The sequence below is a fragment of the Cervus elaphus genome, chromosome 5, assembly GCF_910594005.1.
Source record: "Cervus elaphus chromosome 5, mCerEla1.1, whole genome shotgun sequence".
NCBI lineage: Eukaryota > Metazoa > Chordata > Mammalia > Artiodactyla > Cervidae > Cervus > Cervus elaphus.
Genome location: NC_057819.1, coordinates 98,895,175 through 98,921,592, shown reverse-complemented (window position 1 = coordinate 98,921,592; position 26,418 = coordinate 98,895,175). Strand labels below are relative to the sequence as shown.

Here is a 26,418-nt window from a genome sequence, read left to right as displayed (position 1 = left end):
ATTTGCCCTTTCTCTCTCATGAATGTACAGTGGAGCCTTCCAGAAGCTACATGATGTTGATTTACAACACAAATAAGATATAAGGATCTGGATATTTTTTAATAAGCTCGACAAAGAGATCCACAAAAATATTACAACGCCAAAAACTTCTCACTAATTTTTATTTTTTGGCTTGGGAAAATGTGATTATTTTAACTAAATTTTATTTACATTAATATGAATGAGTCATTATTTTAAATGAATAAATCAATATCTTAAGTCTTTCTCACTTTTACTTTCCATAAGGTAAATATCAATAGGTATCTTCTGCATAAACGAAATCTCTTTGGTGTCCTCAGTCATTTTGAAGAGTATGATGGAGATCTGGTGCCAAAAATTTCAAAAGTCACCGTTGTAGGGTATGTATTCTGCAGTAGGGTTGCTGGGTCATATTCAGTTTTGCTATGTGTGTGTGTTCAGTTGCTTAATAGTGTCTGACTCTTTGTGACCCCAAGGACTGTAGCCCACCAGGCTCCTCTGTCCGTGGAATTTTCCAGGCAAAAGTACTGGAGCGGGTTGCCATTTCCTACTCCAGGGGATCTTTCCAACCAGGGATCAAACCTACATCTCCTGTGTCTCCTGCACTGGCAAGCAGATTCTTTACCACTATCTAGATGTTGCCAAACTGTTCTCCATAGTGGCTAAAGCTCACATTTAAAAAAAATCTGTATACAGTTGTTTTTGTTTTCAGGTAAATTTGAAACTGTAAAGAATTATAGAATTGTTATTAAAGTAGGTTAATGATAAAATAGAGATTTGATATATGAAATACTGAATATCTTTTCTAAACAACTGTGAGAAATTCAGGGTACTTTTATTTTTAGAGTACTTTAGAGGAAGAAGTTTTTCCTGGCCACTGAGAATAGCACTGTAGAGTGTAAACATTAAATGTATCAGATTTATTTTTGTTTGGTGCCTCATGGGAGGTAGATGTGTACAAGTTATGCAAATCAACTTTTTTTTTAATCATCAGGGGAATTTCATTTTTCTTAAATTCTACCTTCTGCTATTTTGGTTAAAACCTAAGCCATGTTCCACTGACCCTCAATTTGTTTAAAAAAAATGCTGAGGCATCTAATATTAGAAAAGTAATAATTCAGAATCTGTTAGTTCATAGGTCACTTTGTGAAAGTTTATTTTAAGTAATTCAGCTTCAATTTTAAGCTTGTTTGATTGTGGAATATTTAAATTTTGCAAGTCTAGTTGATTTAATACTTTGCATTAAATTTTGGCAATGAGATGTGAGTAAATATATAAACTTTTACAGTTGGAGGACCAAGATGCAGCAATATTAATTGGCTGTTTCTTACAGTGGTTTTTCAGATAGTGATTTGCACATTCTCATGTTGGTTTAGTTGCTAAGTCGTGTCTGACTCTTTGCAACCCCATGGACTGTAGCCCGCCAGGCTCCTCTGTCCATGGGATTCTCCAGGCAAGAATACTGGAGTGAGTTGCCATTTCCTTCCTCAGGGGATCTTCCCACCCCTGGAATCAAACCCTGGTCTCCTGCATTGCAGGCAGATTCTTTACCAACTTAGCTACAAGGGAGCACTTTGCACACTCTACTGTAGTAGTAAAATGCAATGTGACCACAGTCAGCTGTTACCTGTCTATTTATGATGGAGGGTTTTCAGCAACCAAGAGTTAATCTAGGTGGGATTTCATTCTGCTATGTGGCCGTGACAATGCAGAGAAGGTGGTTGGGCTAGGTTAGAAACTGATGCCTACAATTCAGGAGACATGTCTGAGCAATCATAACACTGTTGATGCAAAGCACATCACAAGAACCAATGGAAACTGTTTTTTTTGTCTGTTGTTAGGAGATTATCCTTTTCTTGGGCTTCAAAATCACTACAGATGGTGACTGCAGCCATGAAATTAACAAACACTTGCTCCTTGGAAGAAAAGCTATGACCAACCTAGACAGCTTGTTAAAAAGCAGGGATATTGCTGATAAAGGTCTGTCTAGTCAAAGCTATGGTTTTTCCAGTAATCATGTGTGGATGTGAGAGTTGGACCATAAAGAAGGCTGAGTGCCAAAGAATTGATGCTTTTGAACTGTGATGTTGGAGAAGACTCTTAAGAGTCCCTTGGACAGCAAGGAGATCAAACCAGTCAATCCTAAAGGAAATCAGTCCTGAATATTCATTGGAAAGACCTGATGTGAAGAGCTGACTCATTAGTAAAGACCCTGATGCTGGAAAAGATTGAAGGCAGGAGGAGAAGGGGATTTCAGAGGCCAAGATGGTTGGATGGCTTGATGAACTGTTGATGTCTGCCCTCAACAGAGTGTTAAAAAAATCTCTTTCAAATGAATGCATGAATGTGCGACCCTCCCTAGGTCTCATTTTCTTCTATCAGAAAAATGGCTGAACTAGACGAAGTCAGTCCATCACTGACTTGATGGACATAAGTTTGAGCAAGCTCCAGGAGATGGTGAAGGACAGGGAAGCCTGGCATGCTGAAGTCCATGGGGTTGCAAAGAGTTGGATACAACTGAGCAACTGAACAACAGCAAAGGAAATTATCCGGCTACTAGTGGGGCTACCTGAGGGAACTGTGTCTTCAGGTGAGAAGACTTCAGTCTTCAGTCTATATTGTGTCAGTTGCCAGACTCCCAGCAGGCAATGGTCTGTAGAGTTGTTGATCCATGTGTGAATATGTTTGAAGGTGCAGTTCTATAAGGTGGGTCCTTTTGAAGGGAAGATAAACTAAACCTGCTGGTTTTGGCTTTTAGGATTACTGACTTTATCTGAATCACGTCAAGCAGTAAAAAACTTAGAATTCGTCTAGTTCAGCCATTTTTCTGATAGAAGAAAATGAGACCTAGGGAGGGTCGCACATTCATGCATTCATTTGAAAGAAATTTTTTTTAACACTCTGTTGAGGGCAGCCATCATGAATAAGTAGGCTGAATATATGGTTTATCATCCAAACCTGGACACTTTTGAGAGTTAAACAGAGTGCTGTTAATAATTATGCCAAGGCATTAAAGCCAAAATTCTCCTGGGCAAAAATGAATTTAGAGTCACTCTAAAATAATCCAAACCTTCAAGGAGCCCAATATCTGATGGGAAAGAGATGAGTAACCATGAGATGGAGATAGTTATGCATTATGATAAGTATGAGAGAAATATTGGGGGAGGGTGAGTAAAGCCCTCTCGGAAAAAGCTACACCCCAGCTGGGTGCTGAGGAATGAGTCACAGTTTATCCGGTGGAGAAGGGGGAAGGGGTGTTCCCAGCAGAAGGAGGAGACTATGCAAAGCCTTAGCACCATTTCATTCCTTTGGGAGTGCTGCAAGCAGTTTCCTGTGGTCAGGATGCATGGTGGGAGGATAGGAAGTGCTGAAATGAAGCAGGTAGGGACCAGTTATCAGGGCATTACATGGTGTACAAAGGAGTGTAGATTTTAATTGTAGGCACGAGGGCACCATGGAGGGGTTTTAAGCAGAGCCATGATCTAACCATATTTGTGTTTTAGAAAGTTTACTCTGACAGCAAGTGGGAGATGCATTGGGGGAGGAGAGACTAGTCAGGAGGCTTTTGCATTAAGCCAGATGAATGATGGCAAGACCTAGATTAGGCAGCAATGATGAGGATAAGCCTTAATTGGCAGAGTCAAAGACTTTTAAAGAATATTGGCTCAAGTAACTAAAAACTCCAGAGGGTATGCCAGGTTTCAAGCATGGCTGCTTACAGGAGCTCAAACAATGCCATTAACATCTGGACTCTCTTCTTAGCTCAGCATCCTTCATGATGGGTTCTCTCTTGAGAACTTATATCCCCTCAGCTTCAGATCCAGTGAGAGAGGACACCTGCCTTGGTACTCAATGCATCAACCAATCAGTCACTGGGGCCAAGGGAATAAGAGCCTCTGATTGCCCAGACTGGGTCTCATGCTCTAGCCTATGTTAGGGATGAGACTCTACACAAACTGCACCAACAGAGAGAGGAAAAATAAGTGGATCCAATGGGAAAATCAGGAGCTTTTTCTGGAAAGAGTGGAGTACATATTGGGGAGGTGAAGAACACCTACCAGGGAGGCAGAGCTGGACTGACCCCCAGGAAATTGCTCTGATCTCAGTCCATTGGCCACACAGCAAGGTTGGGAAAAGGTCATCCTTAGTCAGGAGGGAGTCATCCTCTTTCTCTTAATTTCCATGGAGGAGGAGGAGAAGAGAGGGACTAACTTGACTGAACTGACTCTAAGAGATTTGCTGAGAATAGGGATGAAGTTATTTTATCTCAAAAGGGAGAGATGAGAGGGAATTCCCTGGCAGTCCAGTGGTTCTTCAGGCTTCTATTGCAGGGGGCATGGGTTCCATCCCTGGTCAGAGAACTAAGATCGCACATGCCACATGTTGTGGCAAAAAAATAGAAATGGCTCCAACCCTCTCTCTGGCCTAAAGTGGCCTCTGGCCTTTGGAATTATTTCAACATAAATTGCAAACACTAGTGTGCCTCCCCTAACTACTTCAGTGTACATATCATTATAGAGTTCAATATTTGTTTACAGTTTTTCTTTTTTTAAAAAATTTTTTTATTTATTTATTTTTGGTTGCACTGGGTCCTAATTGCTGCGTGCAGGCTTTCTCTAGTTGTGTCGAGCAGGGGCTACTCTCTAGTTGCAGTGCACAGGCTTCTCATTGCGGTGGCTTCTCATTGCAAAGTGCAGGCTCTAGGGCACTCGGGCTTTAGTAGTTGTGGCACATGGGTTTGGTTTCCCTGCAATATATGGAATCTTCCCCAACTAGGGATCAAACCCATGTCCCCTGCATTGGCAGCCAGATTCTTAACCACTGGACCATCAGGGAAGTCCCAGTTTTTCTTTTGAGGTAAAATTTACTTAGGTTGAAATGCAAAAATCTGAAGTGTGTATTCACTGAGTTTTGAGAAATGCATACACCTGTGTAAACCACACCTGGCGGACTTTTTATTACCATAGAGTAAACAGAAAAGTCCATTACCTTCAGATTTTATCTGAGGGCAGGGAAGAATGAGCCCATCAGAGTGGTTTTCAAAGAACAGCAAAGCCAAGGAGGTGGAAGGAGGAAGATGAAGCCCTTCTCTGATAACTGTCCCACTAGGCCTGCCTGTTCAAGGTTGTCATTACACTGCACGGTGATTCCTTAGAACATAACATAAAGTAGTACTCAGTCACTTTGGGCCCCTGTTAGTGATGCTATTTTTGTTATTATCCTCATTTGATGGCAATTCTTTGTCAATTTTTAATTGATCAAAACCCTGTAAGAAAAGAAGGGTGAATGGTAGAATCTGGACATGACACCTTACCCTGAACACCCTACCAACTCTGAGGTTTTAATTGAAAACCAGCAAATAATGAACAGTGGTATATATAAAAGTGAAGTGATGGTAGATTATCTATTTAGCAGATATTCCTTTCATTCTTCTTGATGGGAAGCCCACTTCCAGCCAGAAAGGCTGAAAATAGGCCTTTCCTATAGCTAGGCATATGAACCAATCCAGACCAACAAGACTTTAGGAAAAGTTGCTGGAAGCTTCTGGGGAAGATTTTCCTAATTAATGGAAAGTTCTAGGGGAGAAAAATGCCCCCTTTCCTTCCTAGGTTTATTGTCATAAGAGGATGTGATTGTTAGCTTTCCTTTCATGGGAAAATTCTCTTAGCTTTCTCCTCATGGTGGCAAAATAGCTGCCATGAGGGGAAAGCTAAGAGAATCTAAGAAAAGTCAGCTTATACCTCTGAGTCTTAAATCTGATGAATTCTGGAGTGAGTGCTTACCAAGATGCCTTGGTTTGTGGAGTCATAAATTTCTTACTGTTTAAGTACTTTGCCAACAAAGGTCCGTCTAGTCAAGGCTATGGTTTTTCCAGTGGTCATGTATGGATGTGAGAATTGGACTGTGAAGAAAGCTGAGTGCTGAAGAATGGATGCTTTTGAACTGTGGTGTTGGAGAAGACTCTTGAGAGTCCCTTGGACTGCAAGGAGATCCGACCAGTCCATCCTAAAGGAGATCAGTCCTGGGTGTTCATTGGAAGGACTGATGCTGAAGCTGAAACTCCAGTACTCTGGCCACCTCATGCGAAGAGTTGACTCATTAGAAAAGACCCGGATGCTGGGAAGGATTGGGGGCAGGAGGAGAAGGCGACAACAGAGGATGAGATGGCTGGATGGCATCACCGACTCGATGGACATGAGTTTGGGTAAACTCTGGGAGTTGGTGATGGACAGGGAGGCCTGGCGTGCTGTGATTCATGGGGTCGCAAAGAGTAGGACACGACTGAGAGATTGAACTGAACTGAACTGAAGTTACCTTTCATTGGGTAGTCTGTTCCTTGCAGCCTAAAGCATACTAACTGATACACATGATTTGTAAAATTTGTTGCTAGTAAACCAGAGCATTTCCAGGGAACAATCTTGTCTGTATCACAAAGAAGATCAGACTGTTAACTATTTTAAAGAAAACTAAATTCACTGATTTGGGGCATGGGTAAGTCACCAGTTCTCAAATCAGCCAAGGTGGTAGAACAGGAATTGTTTCCAAAGGATAGTTTTCCATATTTGTAGGGATTTTAACATCATCACTGTTGTTCAGAATGGAAACTGTCTTCTTATTTCTGACTTTATCTATGAGTGTGACGCTGGTGGCTGACTTGGGGTTTCCTGTGGGGCTAGAATACATAAAAATGTTCTGTGAAATTTTGATGTACTAACTATATCATCCAAACTGGGAACAACTTTATTGGTAGAAAACATGGTTTTATTACAGGTGCCCTGTATAAAATCTCAGCCAAGTTACACAGGCCCAGAGGAAAATGATTTGTTTTTGTCACACTGGTAGATTTTCCATTAAAGATCAACATTCAATAAATATTTATTAAGTGCCTAATACATGCAAGGGTTTGAGCTGGACACTGGGAATATAGTGGTGAGTCAGAAGGCTTCCACCCCAAAGAGTCCTGAGTTAGGAAGGAGGATAAAGAATTAACTAGGCAATTACAATGCAGAGCAAGAAGTGTTTCATTAGGGCCAGTTGCAGGGAGCAGTGAGATCCCATGAGGTTACTCATGAGTGTTTGGAGGGAGATGCAGGGACAGGACCCTGAGAAAGATTGGCATTGAAGAGATATTTCAGAAGGTGTTCTTGCAAAGATGGAGACAGGCCAGTCAGGCAGGAGGAGAACCAGGAGATGGTGGTGGCCCAGAAACCAAGGAGGAGTTTACACATGTCTGGTATTTGCTTTTTAACTTTTGGTGTAGATGTGGATGGTTTGTGGAAAATTTAAAAGGGAAAGCATGCTTGGTAAATACTTCTATCCTTTAGCCATTTTTCTCCTATAATTCAAAAATATAATTAATTAATTTATGGCTGCGCTGGGTCTTTGTTGCTTTGTGCAGCCTTCCTCTAGTTGCGGCAATCAGGGGCTACTCTCTATTGCAGTGCTTGGGCTTCTCATTGAGGTGGCTTCTCTTGTGGAATAAAAGCTCTAGGGGTACGGGCTTTAGTAGTTGTTGTGTGCGGGCTCTAGAGCACGTGGGTTTTTTCTAGGATTTAAGAAGTGAGTCCTCTCTGGCTCACAGAACCAGAATTCCGTAAGGCCATAGTTAGAGAACCACTGGTCTAAAACAAGGAGGTGTTACAAGGAGTTGGAAGTTTCTATGGAGTCTAGAAGGAGAGAACCTGGGAGGAAGCACATGTCCTCACTGGTCCAGCAGTGGTTAAGTGGTTGAAGGGGATGACAGTTACACGCTTTCCATCTCTCAAGGATGAGCTCAGTCCAGGTGTCACTCCTGGGCCTTTCCACCAGTTCATGCTGCTCGCCCTGCAAGCCTTTTAGCTGGATTTCTCAGGGATTGCTTAGAAGTCAGCATCCTGTGAGTCTGGCTAGACAGTGTCAAGTCCTCAGGTGTCAGCAGATCAACTTGAAGGAATCTTTGAGCCTACAAAGGAATCGAGAAGCCTACAAAGCTGACTCAGGCCTTGGCGACCCCACTAGGACACTCGTATAACTGGACAGCAGCCCGCTCCCCGGGTGTATCATTAGGAGTAGCATATTGAACTGGAGTTTCTGCCTCCCAGTCACTCAGGGACAGGAATCTGGCAGGGAGGATATGATGCTGTTTGTCTTGAATGCTACACAAGGGGGGAAGCAGTAATGAAAATATCGGAGGAGGGTATTAAAGACCCTTGAACTCTCATCTTGAATCTGCCACTGACTTGCCCCTTTCTTTCCTGTTCCCTATGATTTTTCCTGGGAAAATCTTCTTTCCTCCAGTACACATATTGCCAAATTGACACCCCTATGGGTAACGTCTGTCCTGTGGTCCAGAAGGTGACTTCTGTTCTTTGCTGATTTTTACAGTGCAGTCGGGAAGCAGTGAAAAAACTCTGTCTGGGAACTTGGATCTCTGTGGTTAGTTTGGCTGATGTCATAGAGAAGCCCTGGGGCTTGGGGTTGTGTAGGTGGGGAGGGTTTACAAGAACAAGAAGCACACCCCCACCCTTGAAGAATGCACAAGGCGTGATGTGTGACTTGCGTACAAGAGTGCTTAGCTGTGACTACCACCCACAGCCCCTCAATGTGTGAGGTGGGTGGAGTGGGTGGGGGCTGTGCAGGGGACGGGAGCCTGGGAGGCTCGTACAATCAAACACCAAGATTTAAGATCACTTAGAACCACACAAACAGGGGAAGAATGCTGGGAACTGAGTGGTTTCTCAGGGCGGAGGGCAGAGGGGAGGGCTTTGCAGGGTCCAGTGGGCCTCCGCATGGAACCTCGCTCAGCAGAAGCCCAAGCCCTGACTCCTCTCCATTCTCAGAGCTGAGCACAGGCAGCTTTCCTCTGGCTGCAGTTATCTGATCACTGATGCTTCTCCATCTGATTCAGAAAGTGTTTATCTTGTAGAGCTCCATAATGTTACCACTGGCTTTTGGACCTGGGCATTTATTGAACTTCAACCATTCTTGATTGTTTTTAAAATAAGCTCTGTGAACCGTCTTCTGCTTGCCAAAAGGAAGAAACCTTTGTTTCAAGATGATGGCTTTCTGTATTGTCAGGGACATCAACATCATCATAGTCTTCCTCAGGCTCAATATAGCTTGGGACGGTGATTGTCTTCTTATTTCTAACTTTATGTACCGAAGAGTATGCAGCTGGTGTGGGCCGACTTGGGGTTTCCTGTGGGGCTGGAATACACAAAAAGGTATCAGATGCAAAGCTAGCGTGTGTTTATGTATTTTTGACCAAGTGGTTCTACATGATTTTCATGGGTTTCAGTGATCCTCCCACATATTGGTGGACCAGATCCCCATTTCACAGAGGAAACTGAGGTCCAGCCACGACACAGTCTCAGACTCACCCCAGTGAGTAAGTGACAAACATCAGTCATCTTGACTCCCTTGTTGCTTTGCCTGACTGCACTGCAGTGGGGGCCATGAGACAGAAGTTCAGACAAGAAACTGACCAGCGCTGGTGGTGGAATGAGTAGTGCTGTGCCTACAGGTTCTAATTCTCATAAGGAAGCGATACAAACAACATCTCCTTTTAGGCACATCCCTCACGACGACTGAACACTGCATTCCAGAACTATCTATAACTGCTCACGTCCGTCACCCCTCTGCTAAGAAGGAAGGGGGCAGTGGTGTCTTCAAAAGGTAGAATTAGCAGAAGATGGGCACATAGCATGTGGACTAAAGTGGGAGGAAAATCTCAGCTCCCCCTTGATGGGGCCTGGAACTGCCTCCCCACAATCACATCTTTTCCTAAGAGAACTTGAATAAGTTCTGCAGCCAGATCCAAGCTCATCTTCAGGATTCAGCAGTCACTAGCTATGTGACCATGAGTAACTCGCTTAACTTCTCTGTGCTTCAATGTCTTCCTCTGTCAGAGGGGCATAATAATATACCTGCTGCATATAGTTGCTGAGAGGATTAAAGGAGACAGTACCTATAAAGTGTCTAGCATGGGACCTGACACACAGTGCCTGCTCAATAAATGCTAGTTAATATTACTACTTATCTGTTCAATTAAAATATTTTCATCCACTATCTACTAAGCTCTAGACACTATTTTTTAAAATATTTGTTTATTTGTTTATTTTAATATTTATTTATTTGGTTGTCCAGGGTCTTAGTTGTGGCATGCAAACTCTTTAGTTGTATGGCACGTGGGATCTAGTTCCCCGACCAGGGATCAAACCCAGGCCCCCTGCACTGGGAGTGTGGAGTCTTACCATGGACCTCCAGGGAAGTCCCTCTAGGCACTGTTCTTAATGGTGGGTAAACAACAGTGAACAAGACAAGAAAGGTGCCTATTTTCTAGAGTTTGTCTTATAATGGAGGAGACAGATAATGGACAAATGAAGGATAATTAAATAAGCTCACTTAGGATAATAGCCATAAGCTTCAAAAGGAGAATTAGAAGGATGGTCAGGAATGAACTCTCAGAGGAGGTAACATTTGAGCTGACACCCAAAGGGTGAAGTAAAGTCAGCAGTATGTAGAGCTTAAGGAAGAATATTCCAGTCAAGGGAACCAGGCAGAGATTTTCTGATACGAAGTGTGAGAAGCCCAGTGTATCTTTATACCCATGCTGCAAGCTGGAATTTTAATATGAATTTATACATTGAATATTAGAAACATTGGTACTTATTTTGTACTTCCACACCCCCCCACCTTAAACTTAATTCATCTCCTTGAAACAGGCTGCTGCCATCTGCAAATTCCAGTATAATAGACTGAAAGTTTGTGTCCCCACAAAATCCATATGGTGAAACTCTAACCAGCAGTGCAGTTATATTCAGAGATGGGGTCTCCAAATAAGTAATTAAAGTTAAACAAGGCCAGAAGGGCAGGGCCCTGATCCAGTAGGATTAGTGCCCTTCTAAGAGACACCAGAGAGCTCTCTCTCCTCCATGTGAGGACCCAGTGAGAAGGCAGCCATCTGCAAACTAGAAGTATTCTCAACAGACACCAGATTGGCCTGGCACCTTGATCTTGGACTTTTAGCCTCCAGAACTGTGAGAAATTTACTGTCATTTAAGCCACATTGTCTGTGCTACTGTTTTATGGGCAACCCAAGCTGACTGCTTCCCAAGTGGCTTAGTGGTAAAGAATCTGCCTGCTAATGCAGGAGGCACAGGAGAGGTGGGTTCAATCCCTGGGTCAGGAAGATCCCCTGGAGGAGGAAATGGCAATCCACTCCAGTATTCTTGCTTGGAGAATCCCATGGACAGAGGAGCCTGGTGGGCTACAGTCTGTGGGGTTGCAAAGAGCTGGACACAACTGAGCGACTGAGCACAAGCTGACTAAGACGCCAAAAGACAAATTTATTATTCTACCCTGAACGAGACTGTTATCAGCAAAATATACTCACAGGCAACTTCTGGGGAGAGCATATCCCTGGGTGGCAGAGGGGGTAGTTGAACTGAGAATTGTTCCGTAACATTCCTGGAAGAGAGAAGGAATAGGAGTCAGTGTTTGGTTTTGATCATGCCTGCCATTTAAGAGAAAATGTCAAGGGAAATGGACAGAGTTGAACATTCAAATCTTGGTCCCTAAAGACTGAAAGCATCTCCTTTCTTTTCTAGGTCTTGCATCCCATTGTAACTGTAACTGACATTCTAAAGAAACCATTTCTTTAGCCCAGGGATCATTTGGATTTGAGGGTGTGGAGCAGAAGCATTCTAACTTAAACCACAGAGCTCATCTTCCTGTGTTTACCTCAGCTGGATCAGGAGGGGAAGGTAAGCACCAGGTGTATTTTGATGTGCAAAATGGATGTGCAGAACTCCCAGGTGGCTCAGTGATAAAGAATCACGGGTTCGACCCCTGATCTAGGAAGTCAACATACTGCGGAGCAACTAAGCCCGTGAGCCACAACTACTGAGCCTGTGCCCTGGAGCCTGGGGAGCCACAACTCTGCAACCCGTATGCTGCAGCTATTAAAGCTCTAGAGCCTGTGCTCTGCAACAAGAGAAACCACAGCAACGAGAAGCCCTCACACCTCAATGAAGAGTAGCCCCCGCTCACTGCAACTAGAGAAAAGCCCTTGAAGCAATGAGGACCCAGCATAGCCAAACAAACAAACAAAAAAAACAGGTGTACTCCTAATGCTAAGCATGCACCGACCATGTGACAGCAACATTGGGTATATAGCCTGCTGATGAAAAGATATGTTACTAGAATGTTTATAACAGCACTGTTCATAACAGTGGCAAACTGGATGCTACCCAAATGCCCGTAAGTAGCAGAATGGATAAGTTTCGTCATGGTTCAGTTCCACAGTGGAACACTCTATGGTAATAAGAATGAACAGTCTACAACTACACACAATGACTCTCACAAAAAAATGCTGAGAGGAAGAGGTTAAACAGTGAATAACACATACTATATAATTCCATGTATATGAAGTATAAAGACAAGGAAAAATGAGCCTATGCTATTTCAAACAGTGATTATCCTTAGGGTTTAAAGGCTGAAAGGGCATCTATGGGATTGAGATGTTGGTAATTTTGTTTCTTGATCTGGGTGCCAGCTACTGGGTCTGTTTAGTTTGTGGAAATTCATTGCATTGTACTCTTACCATATGCATTTTTCTGTATTTATTTTATACTTTGGTAAGAAGTTTCAGGGGCTTCCCAGGTGACTCAGTGGTAAAGAATCTGCCAGCCAAGCAGGAGATGTGGGTTGGATCCTTGGGTCAGGAAGATCCCCTGGAGAAGGAATGGCAACCCACTCCAGTATTCTTGCCTGGAAAAATCCCATGGGCAGCGGAGCCTGGTGGGCTACAGTCCACAGGGTCGCAAGGAGCTGGCCACGACTAAGTGACTGAGCATGCACACGCCAGCTCAGTAGCGCAGGCACAAGAATGGAAGTGGACAGGCGGTTCTCAAAATTAAAAAGCAGGATTCCCCCCACTTACTCATACATCATTTCTTCATCTCTCGGCTTTTGTTTCAAGGACTTGGAAATTTCCAGTTTCTTGCCTAAGGAAAAAAAAAACAAGCATATTCATTTAGGAATTGTCCAAAATTGTGATCTTTAGCGTTTAGAAGAGATCAGAGAATGGGCAGGTTCAGGATAGTCAGAAGAAGAACCATCCAGACAAAACAGACTTAGGGGCACAGAGCTCATAAGTGATAGAGTCAGAATGTCATCCAGACCGTCTGACCTCAGAGTCTGGGACTAATCCACTGTGGGCTGTGGCTGCTCCCTCATTGCCTGGTACTGTGTCTACCTAGCATATAGTTGTCACTTGGAAATACTAGTTGAGTGAATAGTCAAAAGCATTAATGGGAGAAAATGAGATGAAGAATGGGAATAGCAGTTTGTAAACTGATATGCTGGACATGTAAGTTATTATTAATTATAACCTACTTGTTAATAGGAGTGGGTCAAGATAAAAGAGAATAAGTATAAGTTTTTGTTCAGGGTCATATTTTGTCCATATCTAAAAGCAAAATGTTTTGGGACTTCCCTGGTGGTCCAGTGGTTAAGAATCTGTCTTCCAATACAGGGGACATGGTTTGATCCCTGGTCAGGGAACTAAGATCTCACATGCTTCGAGGCAACTAAACTGGCACACCACAGCTAGCAAAAGCCTGTGCAACCAAAATTGAAACAAATAAAAATTTAAAAAATGAAATACTTAAAAAAGGCAAGTGGATAGAGGACTATAGTGGCTAGAATATACTTTCTGTATTTAAAAAACCTAATTACCATCAGGGGGTGGAGGGGAAAGGACTTTGAATGGGGAGCCCAGTGTACCCGATTTTTGGTTCAAACTCTGCCACCAAGTCCTAGGAGACCCAAACCAAGGATTTGCCTCTCTTTGAACCTTGCTTTTCTTATCTCTAAAGAGAGATTGAGAAGAATGACAGAAGCTTTCATTCCTGAGCAGCCCTGACCTTCCAGCACTGGTTCAGCAGGACCCTGAGGCCATGTCCAGATGCATCAGGAGGACAGGACCCTGATCATGGAGGGATGCCCCCTAGGTGCCCCAGGGCAAGACAGCCATACTTCTCAGAACATTTACCATCCCCAGGTATACTCCAGGCCTAGGTCATTAGGTAAGGGGTAGGATCTTAAGAAAACTCTCTATTGAACCAGAATTTCATGTTTTTGGAGATGAGTATTAAAGTAGAAACTCACTTGTAGATAGTCTAAATTTACATTAATCCTCCAAGAAGCTGCTTATTTATGTCCAAGTGTGCTAAGAACCTCTATATATAACACCCCCAAATTCAGAGTATGATCTTAGAATAGGCAGTCACGGTGGTCAACCATGAAATAAGTCCATTTTTCATGCCTGAAGACTTTTTTTATACCACACTTCAAAATGTGAAGGTATACTGTGGGGTAAGGTGAGAGATGGAAAACTCAAATTAGGAATTTTTTTTAAGATAGCTCAAAAACACTCAGTTTTTAAAAATTTTTTTTTTTTTTTGCATCTTGCATGTCATGTGGGATCTTAGTTTCCCGACCAGGAATCAAACCCATGCTCCCTGCTTTGGAAGTGTGGAGTCTTAACCATTAGACAGCCAGAGGTGTTCTAAGATATTTTTAAAAACTACTTTGTGGAGAATGATTGACATACAAAACGCTATACGTATTTCATGTATACAACTCAATGCATTTGGAATCAAGACAGTTTTTGACATTCCATGCACTTGTACTCTCAAGTTCCAGAGGTAAGGTGCTGTGATCAGCAGCCACATTGGAGAGAGACAGCACTAGAGAACAGCGTGCCTTGAAACTGATTCTGCTTTTACCCAAACCATGAAGGCTGGAAGAGTTCTTGGAGATTAAGTAACCTCCCTCCCTTCACTGCGCAGAGGGAGAAATTGAGGCCCAGAGACACATATTAGTAGCAGAGCTAGGACTCAGACCCAGAGTGCATGATGCTAAATCCAGAGTTCAGCCCATGCAAGCCCAGAACTAATCTTTGTGCCCTAAAGAAGCCCCAGTGCCCTGACAACCACCTCTTCCATCCCCTCCCTCCACCTGCCCAAGGGGGAGGGTCATTACCTTGTCTAAACAGACACCTACAGACACAGAACAGGATGGTGCCCAGGCTCACAGAGGTAAAGATGATGGCCACAGCCAAGATGATCCAGAAATTGTCCTTCCACCAATCCATGGCCTTGGGATCCTGAGAAGAATGGAGGGAGAGGATAAGACATGAGTGAAGGGCTTCTTGGGGTGGGGGGGAGTGGAGGCAGTTATCTACCGCGTTGTGCAGCTACATCTCCTTAGGGACCAGGCAGGCGTTTGTTCACAATCAAACCCTGCTGATTTGCAGCTGGGAGACCTCAGGCAAGTGATTAACTTTCTCCAAGCCTCAGTGTCCTCACGTGCAATATGCAAGTGATGCTGTCTACTATCTTACAGGGAATGTACGAAAATTAGAGGTAAGACATGTACTTATCAGTTACTCTAGAAACTAGACGTAATCACTGCTTTTCTTTACACTGTCAAACATGCAGCAGGAAGGGGAAATGCCATTTAAAGCAGTAACTGACAGCAGTTATTTTTATGTCAAAGGGACTAGACTCAATTCATAACAGGGCAGATAGAATTTTGAGAGCTATTTTTAGGGTGTGGGGGAGTGCTTCTCTGGTGGCTTAGATGTAAAGAATCTGCCTATAATGTAGACCTGGGTTCAATTCCAGGGTTGGGACGATCCTCTGGAGAAGGGACTGGCAACCCACTCCAGTATTCTTGCCTGGAGAATTCCATAGATAGAGGAGCCTGGCAGGCTATAGACCATGGGGTTGCAAAGACTCAGATACAGCTAAGCGACTAACATTTTCACTGGTGTTTTGAGGTGGAGGTTAGAAAAATACCTTGATGGATCTCTTTGAGTGAGGCATGATTAGAGGGAGAAAGACGCAAACTGAATTAGTCTGGATGAGAAAAGATTTGTTTCCGTTATAGGTTATTACAAGATGTTCTCTGTGCTATACAGTAACTCCTTTATATATATATATATATACACACACACACACAGTAAATACTTTGTATATAGTAGCATGTATCTGTTAATCTGATATTCCTAGTTTATCCCTCTCCTCCTTCCCCTTTGGTAGTTATAAGTTTGTTTTCTAGTTCTGTGAGTTTGTTTCTGTTTTGTAAACAAGTTCATTTGTATTATTTTTAAAAATTCCACATCTAAGTGATGTCATATGGTATTTGTCTTTCTATGTCTGACTTATTTCACTTCGTGTGTTCTTCTCTAAGTCCATCTGTGTTGCTGTAAGTGGTAATATTTCATTCTTTATGGTTGAGTAATATTCCATTGTATATATGTGTGTGTGAATATATATGTATACCTCCACACGTTCTTCATCCATCTCTCTGTTGATGGCCACTCAGTCTCTTTTCTCTTACTTAAATGTCTCCTAGTTCTTAGTCTAACTTCCCCCTCATGTTTTCTATCTCTTTGACTTTTTCTTTTACTCCTGACGGATTTCTCCAAGGAGAAACATAAACATACTCTTTAGAGCTATAGAGACACACATCAGGCAGAGTTAAAAGCTGTTGCATCTGAAGAGCATGACTGGGTGTTGGGAGGGAAGCATGAGGCCTGGCAGCTGTGACTGTTCTCTGTAAACCCTCCGAATTCTTTGCTTTTTTATCATCTTTTTTAACTTTTGCATTTACTTTTATAACACTGATAAGAGTCAATCAACCATTTAGTGTAGCTTCCTTTTGTTCAGATTTCAAGTTCAAAGAGATTTTATTCTCATCAGATTCTTGGGAAAGAAAGAGGAAATAGGGTGATGTCAGAAAGTGAAACTATGGGTCATTTTTCAGAACTATGCTAAGTGGTAAATATTCTGCAGTTCACACAAATTGAATGGCTTTGATTTCCCATCAGATGTTTTGAGCATGTTTAGTGCACCAAGAGCTTTCTCATCACTCACCTTCTTTCACCCTCACCACCACACCCTTTTCTAGACAGGGCCTGAGACAGAGGTGTAGTGACCTCCCTCAGGTCACCCAGGTAGGAGGGAGGGCGGAACGCTTCCTCTCTGTGTCTCAGGGCCTTCCAGTGTCAGGATGCCTCAGAATCAGCAAGGAGAGGCCAGATGGAGGTCAGGATATCTCACTTGACTTCAAAAGGAACTTCGCTGTGGTAGTCATATGGTGCTGTGGGTGCCCAAGGCATTCCCCAGAATGAATGATCAGGGCTTGAGAATGAAAGTACCAAGTGCCTCATAACCTAAGATCGGAGAAATAGCTCTTCCCCCATGAACTGCCGACAGGTGCCTTTTTGACAGAACCAAGATGAGCAGGTCTTTTTGGGAGCATGCAGCTGAGGAAGGGGGCTATTAATAACCACATCCCAGTGGGTGTCCCCCCACCCCCGAGAGAGGGGACAGGAGCCCTGGGGAGAGACGGCAGGGAGTAGAGCTGGTGGGCAGTGCGTCACGGCTGTGCAGTCCAGCTCAGGCTCTGGAAAGTATGCAAACTGAATCCCACTTGTGTTGTCAGGCCTGGAGTAGATAAGGTCATGGGGCGCAGGCTTCCTGAGAGCTACTGAAGCATCAGGTAAAGAGGTGTTTACATGAGAGGAGGCTGGCAGCCAGCCCAAAGGTGCAGCCCAGTCTCTCAAGGGACCCCAAGGGACTCAAGGGCCAGGGGTGAGTCTCCACCCAACACCACAGACTCGATCAGCAGCAGTGACCCAGCGAGGGGAGACTTCCTGTGGAGAATTGTCTGTCCCTGTCTTTCCTCCTCAATCCCATACCAGGGGGGATAAGGGCAGGGAAGGGTGCTTAGGAAGCTGAGGCAGCCTTCACCCCTCACCCCACTCTCTACTCCCCTTGCTGGGCAAAGCAGGGAGCTTTGAGTCAAAGATGAGACGGAAGTTTTTAAATGAGCATGACTAAATTTTTAAAACGGAAATGAGTCTGCTTAGTAATCAAAAAAGTAATACAAGTTTTGGGGTTGGACCAAAATGTCACTGGGGGAGGCCTCTCCCTGTTGGAACAAGGCAGGAACCCAGGCAGTAGAGTTGTTAGAAACAAACCGCGTCTGTTCACTGTGGCTGCTCCAACAAATCACCGTGGATGCCGTGTCTAAAAACAACACAGAAATGTCATCCAGCCAAGTTTCTGGATAACACAACAGCCAGCATGTTGCCATTGGGCAGGGCTGGCCCCTTCCGAAGGCCCCACTGGAGCTCCTTTCAGCTTCTGGAGGTTGCTTGAGTTCCTTGGCTCACAGCCCCTTCCTCCATCTCCTTGCATCTCTCTGACAGTCCTTCCCCAGTCACATCTCACCTCCTCTTGTTGCCTCCCTCTCCCACTTATAAGGACTCTTGTGATTACAATGGGCTTCCCTGGTGGCACAGCGGTAAAGAACCTGCCTGCCAATCCGGGAGATGTGGGTTTGATCCCAGGGTCGGGAAGATCCCCTGGAGGAGGAAATGGCAACTTGCTCCAGTATTCTTGCCTGGAAAATCCTATGGACAGAGGAGCCTGCCGGGCTACAGTCTGAGGGGTCACAAAGAGGTGGACATGACTCAGCACGCATGCATGCTGTGGTTACATTGGGCTCACCCGGATAATCCAGGTTCATCACCACATCTCCAGGTCAGCTGATTTGCAACCTCAGTTCCACTTGTGACCACAGTTCTTCCTTGCCTTGTAATCTGACATAACCACAGGTTCCAGGGGTTGGGATGTGGACACCTCAGGGTGGGTGAGACCACCACACAAACTACCTCATGCTCATACTGCAGGAAGATGAGACTCTAGTGAAAGTGGTCTCATGGGTTTATACATTATAAAAAAAAATTTTTTTTAATCGGGTTTTTTTTTTTTTTTTGCCTTCTATTGATGTCTCTGGAATCAAAGGGGAAAAGTCAGCAATGATCCTGCCATCTCTGACCAGAAGTCCGCCACAGAGTGCTCGATGTTGCTGGCCCAGGGAAGCAGCAAGAACCCACCATAAGGCTGGGACAGACGTGGGTCTCTGTGTCTGGGAGGGGACTGCCACATGGGAGGGGACATTTTTGTTCTCAAGAGTCTGAGGTCATTGGAAGTTTCTCAAGGCTGGACTTGGACTCAGAGATAAGAGAGGGCCTTGTGAGCCAGAGTGGGGGCTCATGGTGCAGTATGGACCAGAGGAGGGAAGGATTCAGTGTGGCCCCAAAGCTGATCCAAAGCTGAGCCATAGGTCAGCAGGTCCTGGGCCCGGGGAGGGTGAGGTGCTGAGTCTACAGATACAGGTTAGGGGTCTGGGCTGCCAGGAGGAGCGCAGGGCCTGACCTCAGTTCCCGTCAACCGGCGGAGCATTTGGTGGACACCACAAATGGAAGAAAGAAGAGTCAGAAGAACAAGGGAGCTGCCTTTAGTCATTAGCTATTGAGGACCTTGGTATGTCAGACCCCAGGGCAAGAAATTGAGGAAGAGTGGAAATTCTCAACCTGGGGCCTCACCATTGGGACTTTGTTTCAGTAAAGTTCTCCAGATGATGCTACTGGGAGGCCAATGTTGAGAACCAATGACATACATGTTATCACTTAATCCTTATAACCTGGTTTGGGAGGTGTTATTATTACTCCCATTCTACAGATAAAAAGAGAGAACTCAGAGGGTTTAGGCAATTTGTTAAAGGCAGCATGGCTAGTAGCTGACTAGTCTAAGATTGCAGCAAAGCCTGGTCTGATGCCAAAGTTGATGGTGTTTTTACTCTGTCAGATTTACACCAAGTTGATAAATACTTCTGGTCATAACAGAACTGAAAGCAGAACCCTCGGTCAAGAAATTCCAATATTGGCAAGACCTCCACCTTGAGTTGTGACTTGTTCCAAATAAAAAGAACCTCAATATGAAAATGCATCTTAGAAAAGTAACATACATTATATGCTACCTTACCATGAGTTCAACCACACTGTACGGCCGGTCATAATCATAACCCCCTTTTAGAGAAAAGAGAACAGAAGTTTAGACGAGCTCAGTGAACTTGCCCAAGGTCATAAGTGGAAAAAATCAGAAGCTAAGCCCAGGACCCTTAATTGTGATCACCAAGCCAGAGCTTTGGGAAATGCACTAAAATACAGATAGATACCACAGTCTGTGTCCCAACTCTACTCGCAATTCTGATGTGTAACTCTGGTGTGGGACTCGGGGCTCAGCATTGTTAACACGTACTCCAGTGGGTTCTCAGGCCTCGGGGAGGAACACTACATCCAGCCAGCCTGCAGAGCCCCGAGCTGTGGAGGTGAGGAGGCTGGAGGCTTGTTCCTTGCAACATTCACAGGCGGTAGAAACAGCACTAAAAGAAGAAGGCGGCACTAAAACAAACCCCTTGAACCCAAAGACCTCTCCTGTTTGCTTGTCACAGGGCTGATGGAGCTCCATCGTCAACAAGTCACTCTCTTCAGAGCAAAGTTCTATGCTCCCTCCTCTCCCTACTTCCCCTCCATTTATACCCATTTGCCTGACACTGGCATTGATATCCTCAATGAGGGTATCATACCCTCATTGTGCCAGACACTGAGGAAAAGGAACTGATTTTCACTAGGGTGTGAGTGACTTCATGGAGCCTCAGGACTCCTTCCCCAGGGCGCTGGCAGGAGCAGGGGGATCCTAGAACCTTATCCAAAGTCCTTAGAGGATAGTCATAGGCATCGGAGTGAAGTTCCTGCAGGGCTAAGGTGACCTGGGAAGACCTGCTGTCTGCCCATCGTCCTCCCTGCTTGTCCTCCCCTCCCAGCTTCACAGACGCTCCTCGCCCCAGAGCTCTGTGTCCTGCACTCTATGGACCCGCTTCTTCTCAATCACCCTGTCCTCAGACAGACTTTGCATCTCAGTCACTCCTCTGATAACAGCTTAAAGAGAGTGCCAGTCAGCTTGATGAAAGCCCAGAAGGCAAGGGAAGCCTGAATTTCAAGAAGGGGGAAAAGTGAGATCGAGGAAAGATTGTTTAAAATACAGGGACTCAGTGTGTTTATAAACTGTGAAAGTGTCAGGAAAAAGGACAAAATGAAATATAGGCAGAGAAAAGAGAGCAAAAGCTACCTTCCGGGGCTCAGATGGAAGAATCAGCTTTTAAAAGGGAACAAGGATGGAGGGAGGGCTGTGCTGTTCAACAAAGCCAGACTGGGATGAGAGGGCAGGAAGCTGACCAGAAAGCTCCTGTTCTGAGTTAGGAAGAGTCGACAGGCAAGGTGCTGGGGGCGGCAGGGTGAGAGGCAGACAGCCCTGCCTCCCACTCCGCAACATGCTATGATCAATATTCAAAATGCATCTTTTTTTCTCCAACTGAGCCTGCCTACACTTACTGTGACAGCTGTCTGATGGTTTATTTGCTGTTCATCATCTCCCACACTGGCTGTAAGCTCTTGGAGAGCAAGAATCTTGCTGCTCCCTCTACCACTCTTTCTAAATGCCCAGAACATCACCTGGAATGCAGTGGGAGTGCCATACGCATCTGTGAATAAATGAATGAATGACTGACAGCCCCACCTCCTTCCCCCTTTCCTTGTCGTGGGCAGGCTTCCCCTCTAATGATGCAGTAGGCAGTTTGGATCCAGAGTCTGAAATTCAAGTGCTGGCATTCTAGTTCTAAAGCACCTCACCTGGACACAAGAGCTTGGGCAGGCTCCCTGCTCTCCCCCTGCCTCTGGTCGTGGACTTCAAGCGGCTGGCTGGGAAGCAGAAGCCAGGCAGACAGGTGTGGAGGGTGGAGCGGCAGCTTCTCTCTCTTGGCGGCGCCGTCCTGTCCTCGGTAGCCTAAGGCACTCAGTTCTGAGTAGGGTCAGGGTGGGAGAGCCACTAAAAGCAACTACCAGCCCAGCTCTGACTTTCACTTCCCCAAAAGGCGTTTCCGGGGAGTCAGTGGCAGAAAACAGATTCACTCTCCATTACCAGGAATTCTGGAGACTGTGACTTTATTCAAGAATTTGCTTTTTTTTTTTTTTTCTTTAACCAAGTTCCTCCGAGTTAGATGTACAATTTACAATGTGACAGCTACACATATATTGACATAAATAAAATGTTTCACAAAGTGTCTTCAGGACACGGGGTGTGCTCCAACTCACAGTTTCTCATCTACGCTAGCCTATTTCATAAGAAGTCCTGAGTGTCAGCCTCTCAATTTATTTCAAAGTGTATTAACGGTCATGACCTGTGTATTGAAAGACTTGAGTTTTTCTCGTGAAAAATAAGTGACCTAAAATAGCCATGAGTCCCAAGAGGTGTGGTTGGAATGCGTGTGTTGGTGGGGTGAATTAGAGTTTCAGAAAGTTAGAGTCAGAAAAAGGCTTTGTGGGAAGAGGTGGACTTGCAAATAGCTTAGCAGGAAGTTGGGGAGATGTGAATATGAGTCCAGTTCCTTACTCTCTGCCTTTATGGACACAAATCCCTCTCCCAGAGGCCTGCCCTGTCCAAGACCGCAGCCACTGGCCCCGTGGGGCTCTTCCTCTGAGCACTGGCTAGATGGCTAGTTGGGTATGTGCTGCAAGTGCGAAATACACGCTGGATTTCGAAGACTTGGTACAGAAAGAACATAACAGATCTCATTAATAAATGTTTATCTCGGTTACATGTTGAAATGATAGTATTTTGGATAGAGTGGGTTAAGTAAAACCCATTAATAAAACTAATTTCAGCTTCCCACCCCTTTTTAATTTACTCCCACCCAAACTATAACACTGTTTCACCCCTGGGTTTGTGCAGTGTGGAACAGAGGCTCACCCTCAGGGGCTCAGAGCAGGGCTGGCCTCCTGCAGAACCCACAGAAATCTGAGGGACAGCTTTGCACTTTGCAGGGTGTGGAATGAGGGTCTGAGCTGCTCTCCGTCTGCATCTCAAGTGTCTGAGAGACTCCAGATAATACTGAGGCAACACCTGCCAGCCAGCATGAGCTGTGCTTGCCCAAATTCATCTCTAGTTCCCAGACGGTCACTGCTCAGGCTTAGTGAGGCCAAGTTCCCACTGGACCCTGCCCCGCTGTTGTCAGCACCAGAAATGGCTGTCTAGATAGTTGATGGCCACCTGAAATCCAAATGTGAGATTTCCCTGGAGGTCCAGAGGTTAAGACTCCGTGCTTCCAAAGCAGGGGGCGTGGGTTCGACCCCCGGTCAGGGAACTAAGATCCCATATGCTGTAATGGTGCAGCCAAAATAAATTAAAAAAGTAAAACTCAAGCATGCCTGGGGAAGGGTGAGAGCAGAGTATTAAAAGGAGTTCAGTTTCTCTTGTCCCTCTCTCTGTCCTTCCACTTCTGTGAAAGGTTAAATATAAGTCCTAGAGAGCTAAAGAGGAGAAATCAAGCCAAACATATCCTTTTTCACATGTACTTCCCTCAGTGTTACAGCTTATCACACCAGCTCTCAAATTAATCTTGTCTGATTTATTTCATTACAGGGCTTGACTGTTCATATACACTCACCCGTCATAGTTTATTGCCCCTGTGGCCACAGTTAGGAACTGCATCTACTTGCTAGCAAAAATGAAAGATAACCATAAAATTCTATCATGGCAAAGCTGTGGTGAAATGGACCCTCCCACAGGGCCAGTGATAGTACACATTAATTTTAAATAAAATTTTGGAAAGAAAATAGTACATTTAAAAAACTATCACACCCTTTAATTCTACAATATCATTTCTCGAAATATAGCCTGAGAAATAATCTGAACAAAGTAAAACCCTACGAGGACAACCATGTGCACCTTCGTAGAGATGAACAGGGAGCAGCCCAGCAGTCAAATGGGGGTCTCTTGGGGAAGAAAATCACACAAGGGCTACTTGATAGGGTGTGTGTGTTAGTCAGTTGTGTCCGGCCCTTTGTGACCCCAACGGACTGGGGCCTGCCAGGCTTCTCTGTCCATGGGATTCTCCAGGCAAGAAGACTGGAGACTTGCTAGGATAGGATGCAGTAATTAAGGAATCATTAGGAAGAAAGCATCATGAACTACTGAGAAACCACATAAAATGAAAGGAACAGAATACTGACTTATAAAATCTAGACTATAGCCACATCTTGTAACATTACTTGAAGATGTGATAGGAGAATGGCTGGGAGAAAGCACAGAAAAGTGAATTTAGATTGTTCAGTGCATGAGAGTAGGATCCTTCTTTCTTTCCCTCCCACTCAAAAGCAAACACATTTTCAAAACTTTAGGCATCATGTTTTACAAGAGCTTCTGCTCCCTGCTCTCAAATAGGTCAGTTTTCTAGTATCTTCGAGAAGTTCGGGGTGATGGGTTAGCAGAGCCTTCCAGGGCTGCAGGTCATTCAGGATTCTTAGTGAGTTTACCCCAGGATTTCTACAACCCACGAGTCCTTCCTTGGGTCCAACCAAGTTTCTACATGCCTTTGCTTGTAAGTAAGTGTTAGTCACTCAGTCACGTCAAACTGTTCAGGACCCCATGGACTGTAGCCCGCCAAGCTCCTCTGTCCATGGAATTCTCCAGGCAAGAATACTGGAGTGGGTTGCCTTTCCCTTCTCCAGGGGATCTTTCTGACCCAGGGATCAAACCCAGGTCACCTGCATTGCCGGTAGATTCTTTACCGTCTTAGCCACCAGGGAAGCCCCTTGCTGTTGCTTACTTTTCCCTATTCGTTTGGCTCTGAGAATGTAAGGGAGACTTAAACCTGTCACCCAGGGGCTCTCTGGCAGCAGTGCCAGCCTCATGTTGAGTAGATGGAAGAGATCAGGGATGCTGGTGCCCTGAAGACAGCAGTGACATCTGTATTTCTATGTGTAGAATGTAATTACATCAAAATAAAACATAGGTAACTTTCTGAAACAGCTACGCCTAAGAAAAAATGACTGGAAGGCAAGACAGCATCACCTTCTTTACGTGATTGTTGTGAGGTGGTGGGATCAAGGGTCATTGTTTCCCCTATTGCTTTGCAGTCTTCTAATTTTCAGAAAGAGAAAAAGAAAGAGGTGCTAAAAAAATTATTAAAAAGAAGCTCCCAGCCCTTGTCATCTGCAGGCTCAACAATCCCCACTTCTGATGCTTCCCCAGAGGTCCACACATGCAGAGGGACCAGGAAAGGGAGTGACAGGAGGGACAACTGACGCATGAGAAGGTGGAAGTGAAAACGACAAAGCTGAACCCAGGCCCCCACCGCAGTAGTTTTTTCCAGAGGGCGAGAGTAGATGGCTCAATGGAGGTCTTGACCCTGAGGCCTCTAAAAGAGAGGTCCTCTAAAAGAGAAGTCCCTGAATGCTAGAGATACAGTGACAAAGACACCAGGACTGTTGGTGCTCATCCCAGGGCTTCGTGGGGGGGAGCCCAAGTTCACAGAGTCAGTGCCTCGATCCCCACCCTCCCTCCAGCACAGACCCACTGAGGGTCCTCGCACGGGTCAGGTACCCAAACTCACCATCAGAATCCAGAGAATGACTACAACCTCCTCACAGTACACAGTGTCTCACTCCCAGGCATTGCATCAATCCAGCCTGAGAAGCAGGCCTCTTCATGACCCCACCACACACACGAAGAGGCCCCAGGAGCTGGAGATGACCTTGAGGTCATCCAGCCAGACACCAGCAGGGTGGTTTCTTCAAGGCCAGTTTTTCTCCAGCCCCACCAGTGGTCCCCAGGCCCCAGGCTACAATCCCCCGGCCCAGCCCTGACGGTCACCTGCCTTGACAGGGCCCAGATGCTTACCTGAGTTGCAGGAGGTCCAGATGTGAGCGGCTGAGGGGCTATCAGTGCTCTGAAGGCCGTGGCTCAGCACAGCTGGGGAGAGGCAGTCCCTCGCCCACAGGCCTTCTACCCAGCCCGAGCTGTGAGTGCCAGCCTGACCACACTTCCCCTTTACGCTCAGCCCACCAGGGAGAGGCCCAGACATCATCACCTGGCAACCAATTCCTCTTCTAGGAGTCAGATTCTTCTTGCTGCTCCTGTGTTCCCGCAAGGCCCACCAGTGGACCATCCTGTGGTGGAGAGGTCGGGGCCCAGGGTTGGGGGGGTTTCCCCACAGACAAGCCTGCCCTGAGCACCCTGGAACTCCAGAAAATCTAAGGGAATCTGACAACCCCCCAGACTCAGAGACAGACGTGGGTTAGAAACCAGTTCACATGTATTAATATAAAGGCTGTCCCCCAAGGAAGACAGCTCTCATAAGCCCCCGGGGGGCCCTGGTGCGCTGACCCAGCTTTTGCTCCTGTTTCTGAGGGTGTGTGATACACTGCATCAAGAAGTGGGTCCAACTGACCACTGGACTGAATCATCTTCCCCACAACACCACTGCCCCCGAAATGGGGGCCGTGGGTGGGGAAGCCAGCCAACCATTCTGTGGAATTGACTGTTCTGACTGAGTGGTCACGTCAGTAAAAATAGCCAAACTGGTATGCATTGTGTCTGCCCGGGGTGAAAAAGTTCTGATTACTTTCAACCATAATGACAATACCCTGGGAGGTCTGGT

The 26,418-nt window shown here is 45.2% G+C and overlaps 1 protein-coding gene and 1 long non-coding RNA gene across 4 annotated transcripts; one reads left to right on the top strand and one right to left on the bottom strand.

Annotated features, from left to right (window-relative positions):
• The first annotated feature begins 294 nt into the window (after positions 1–294).
• LOC122694600 lies at positions 295–21,085 on the top strand. Its single transcript, XR_006341214.1, has 3 exons — positions 295–398; positions 11,607–11,762; positions 18,882–21,085. It is a non-coding gene; the product is annotated as an uncharacterized LOC122694600 (long non-coding RNA).
• LOC122694598 (SLP adaptor and CSK interacting membrane protein) lies at positions 6,759–25,965 on the bottom strand. Of its 3 annotated transcripts, none has more exons than XM_043903519.1 (5): positions 25,849–25,965; positions 15,046–15,169; positions 12,941–13,004; positions 11,393–11,466; positions 6,759–9,204 (listed from the first exon to the last, which is right to left on the bottom strand). In XM_043903519.1, the coding sequence occupies exons 1-5, from the start codon at positions 25,924–25,926 to the stop codon at positions 8,993–8,995; spliced, it is 552 nt and encodes a 183-aa protein (XP_043759454.1). In that variant the 5' UTR covers positions 25,927–25,965; the 3' UTR covers positions 6,759–8,992. The 3 variants fall into 3 exon arrangements, with proteins under 3 accessions (XP_043759454.1, XP_043759457.1, XP_043759455.1); XM_043903522.1 differs by lacking the exon at positions 25,849–25,965 and adding an exon at positions 25,659–25,803; XM_043903520.1 differs by lacking the exon at positions 25,849–25,965 and adding an exon at positions 21,611–21,844.
• Between the last annotated feature and the right edge of the window lie 453 nt (positions 25,966–26,418).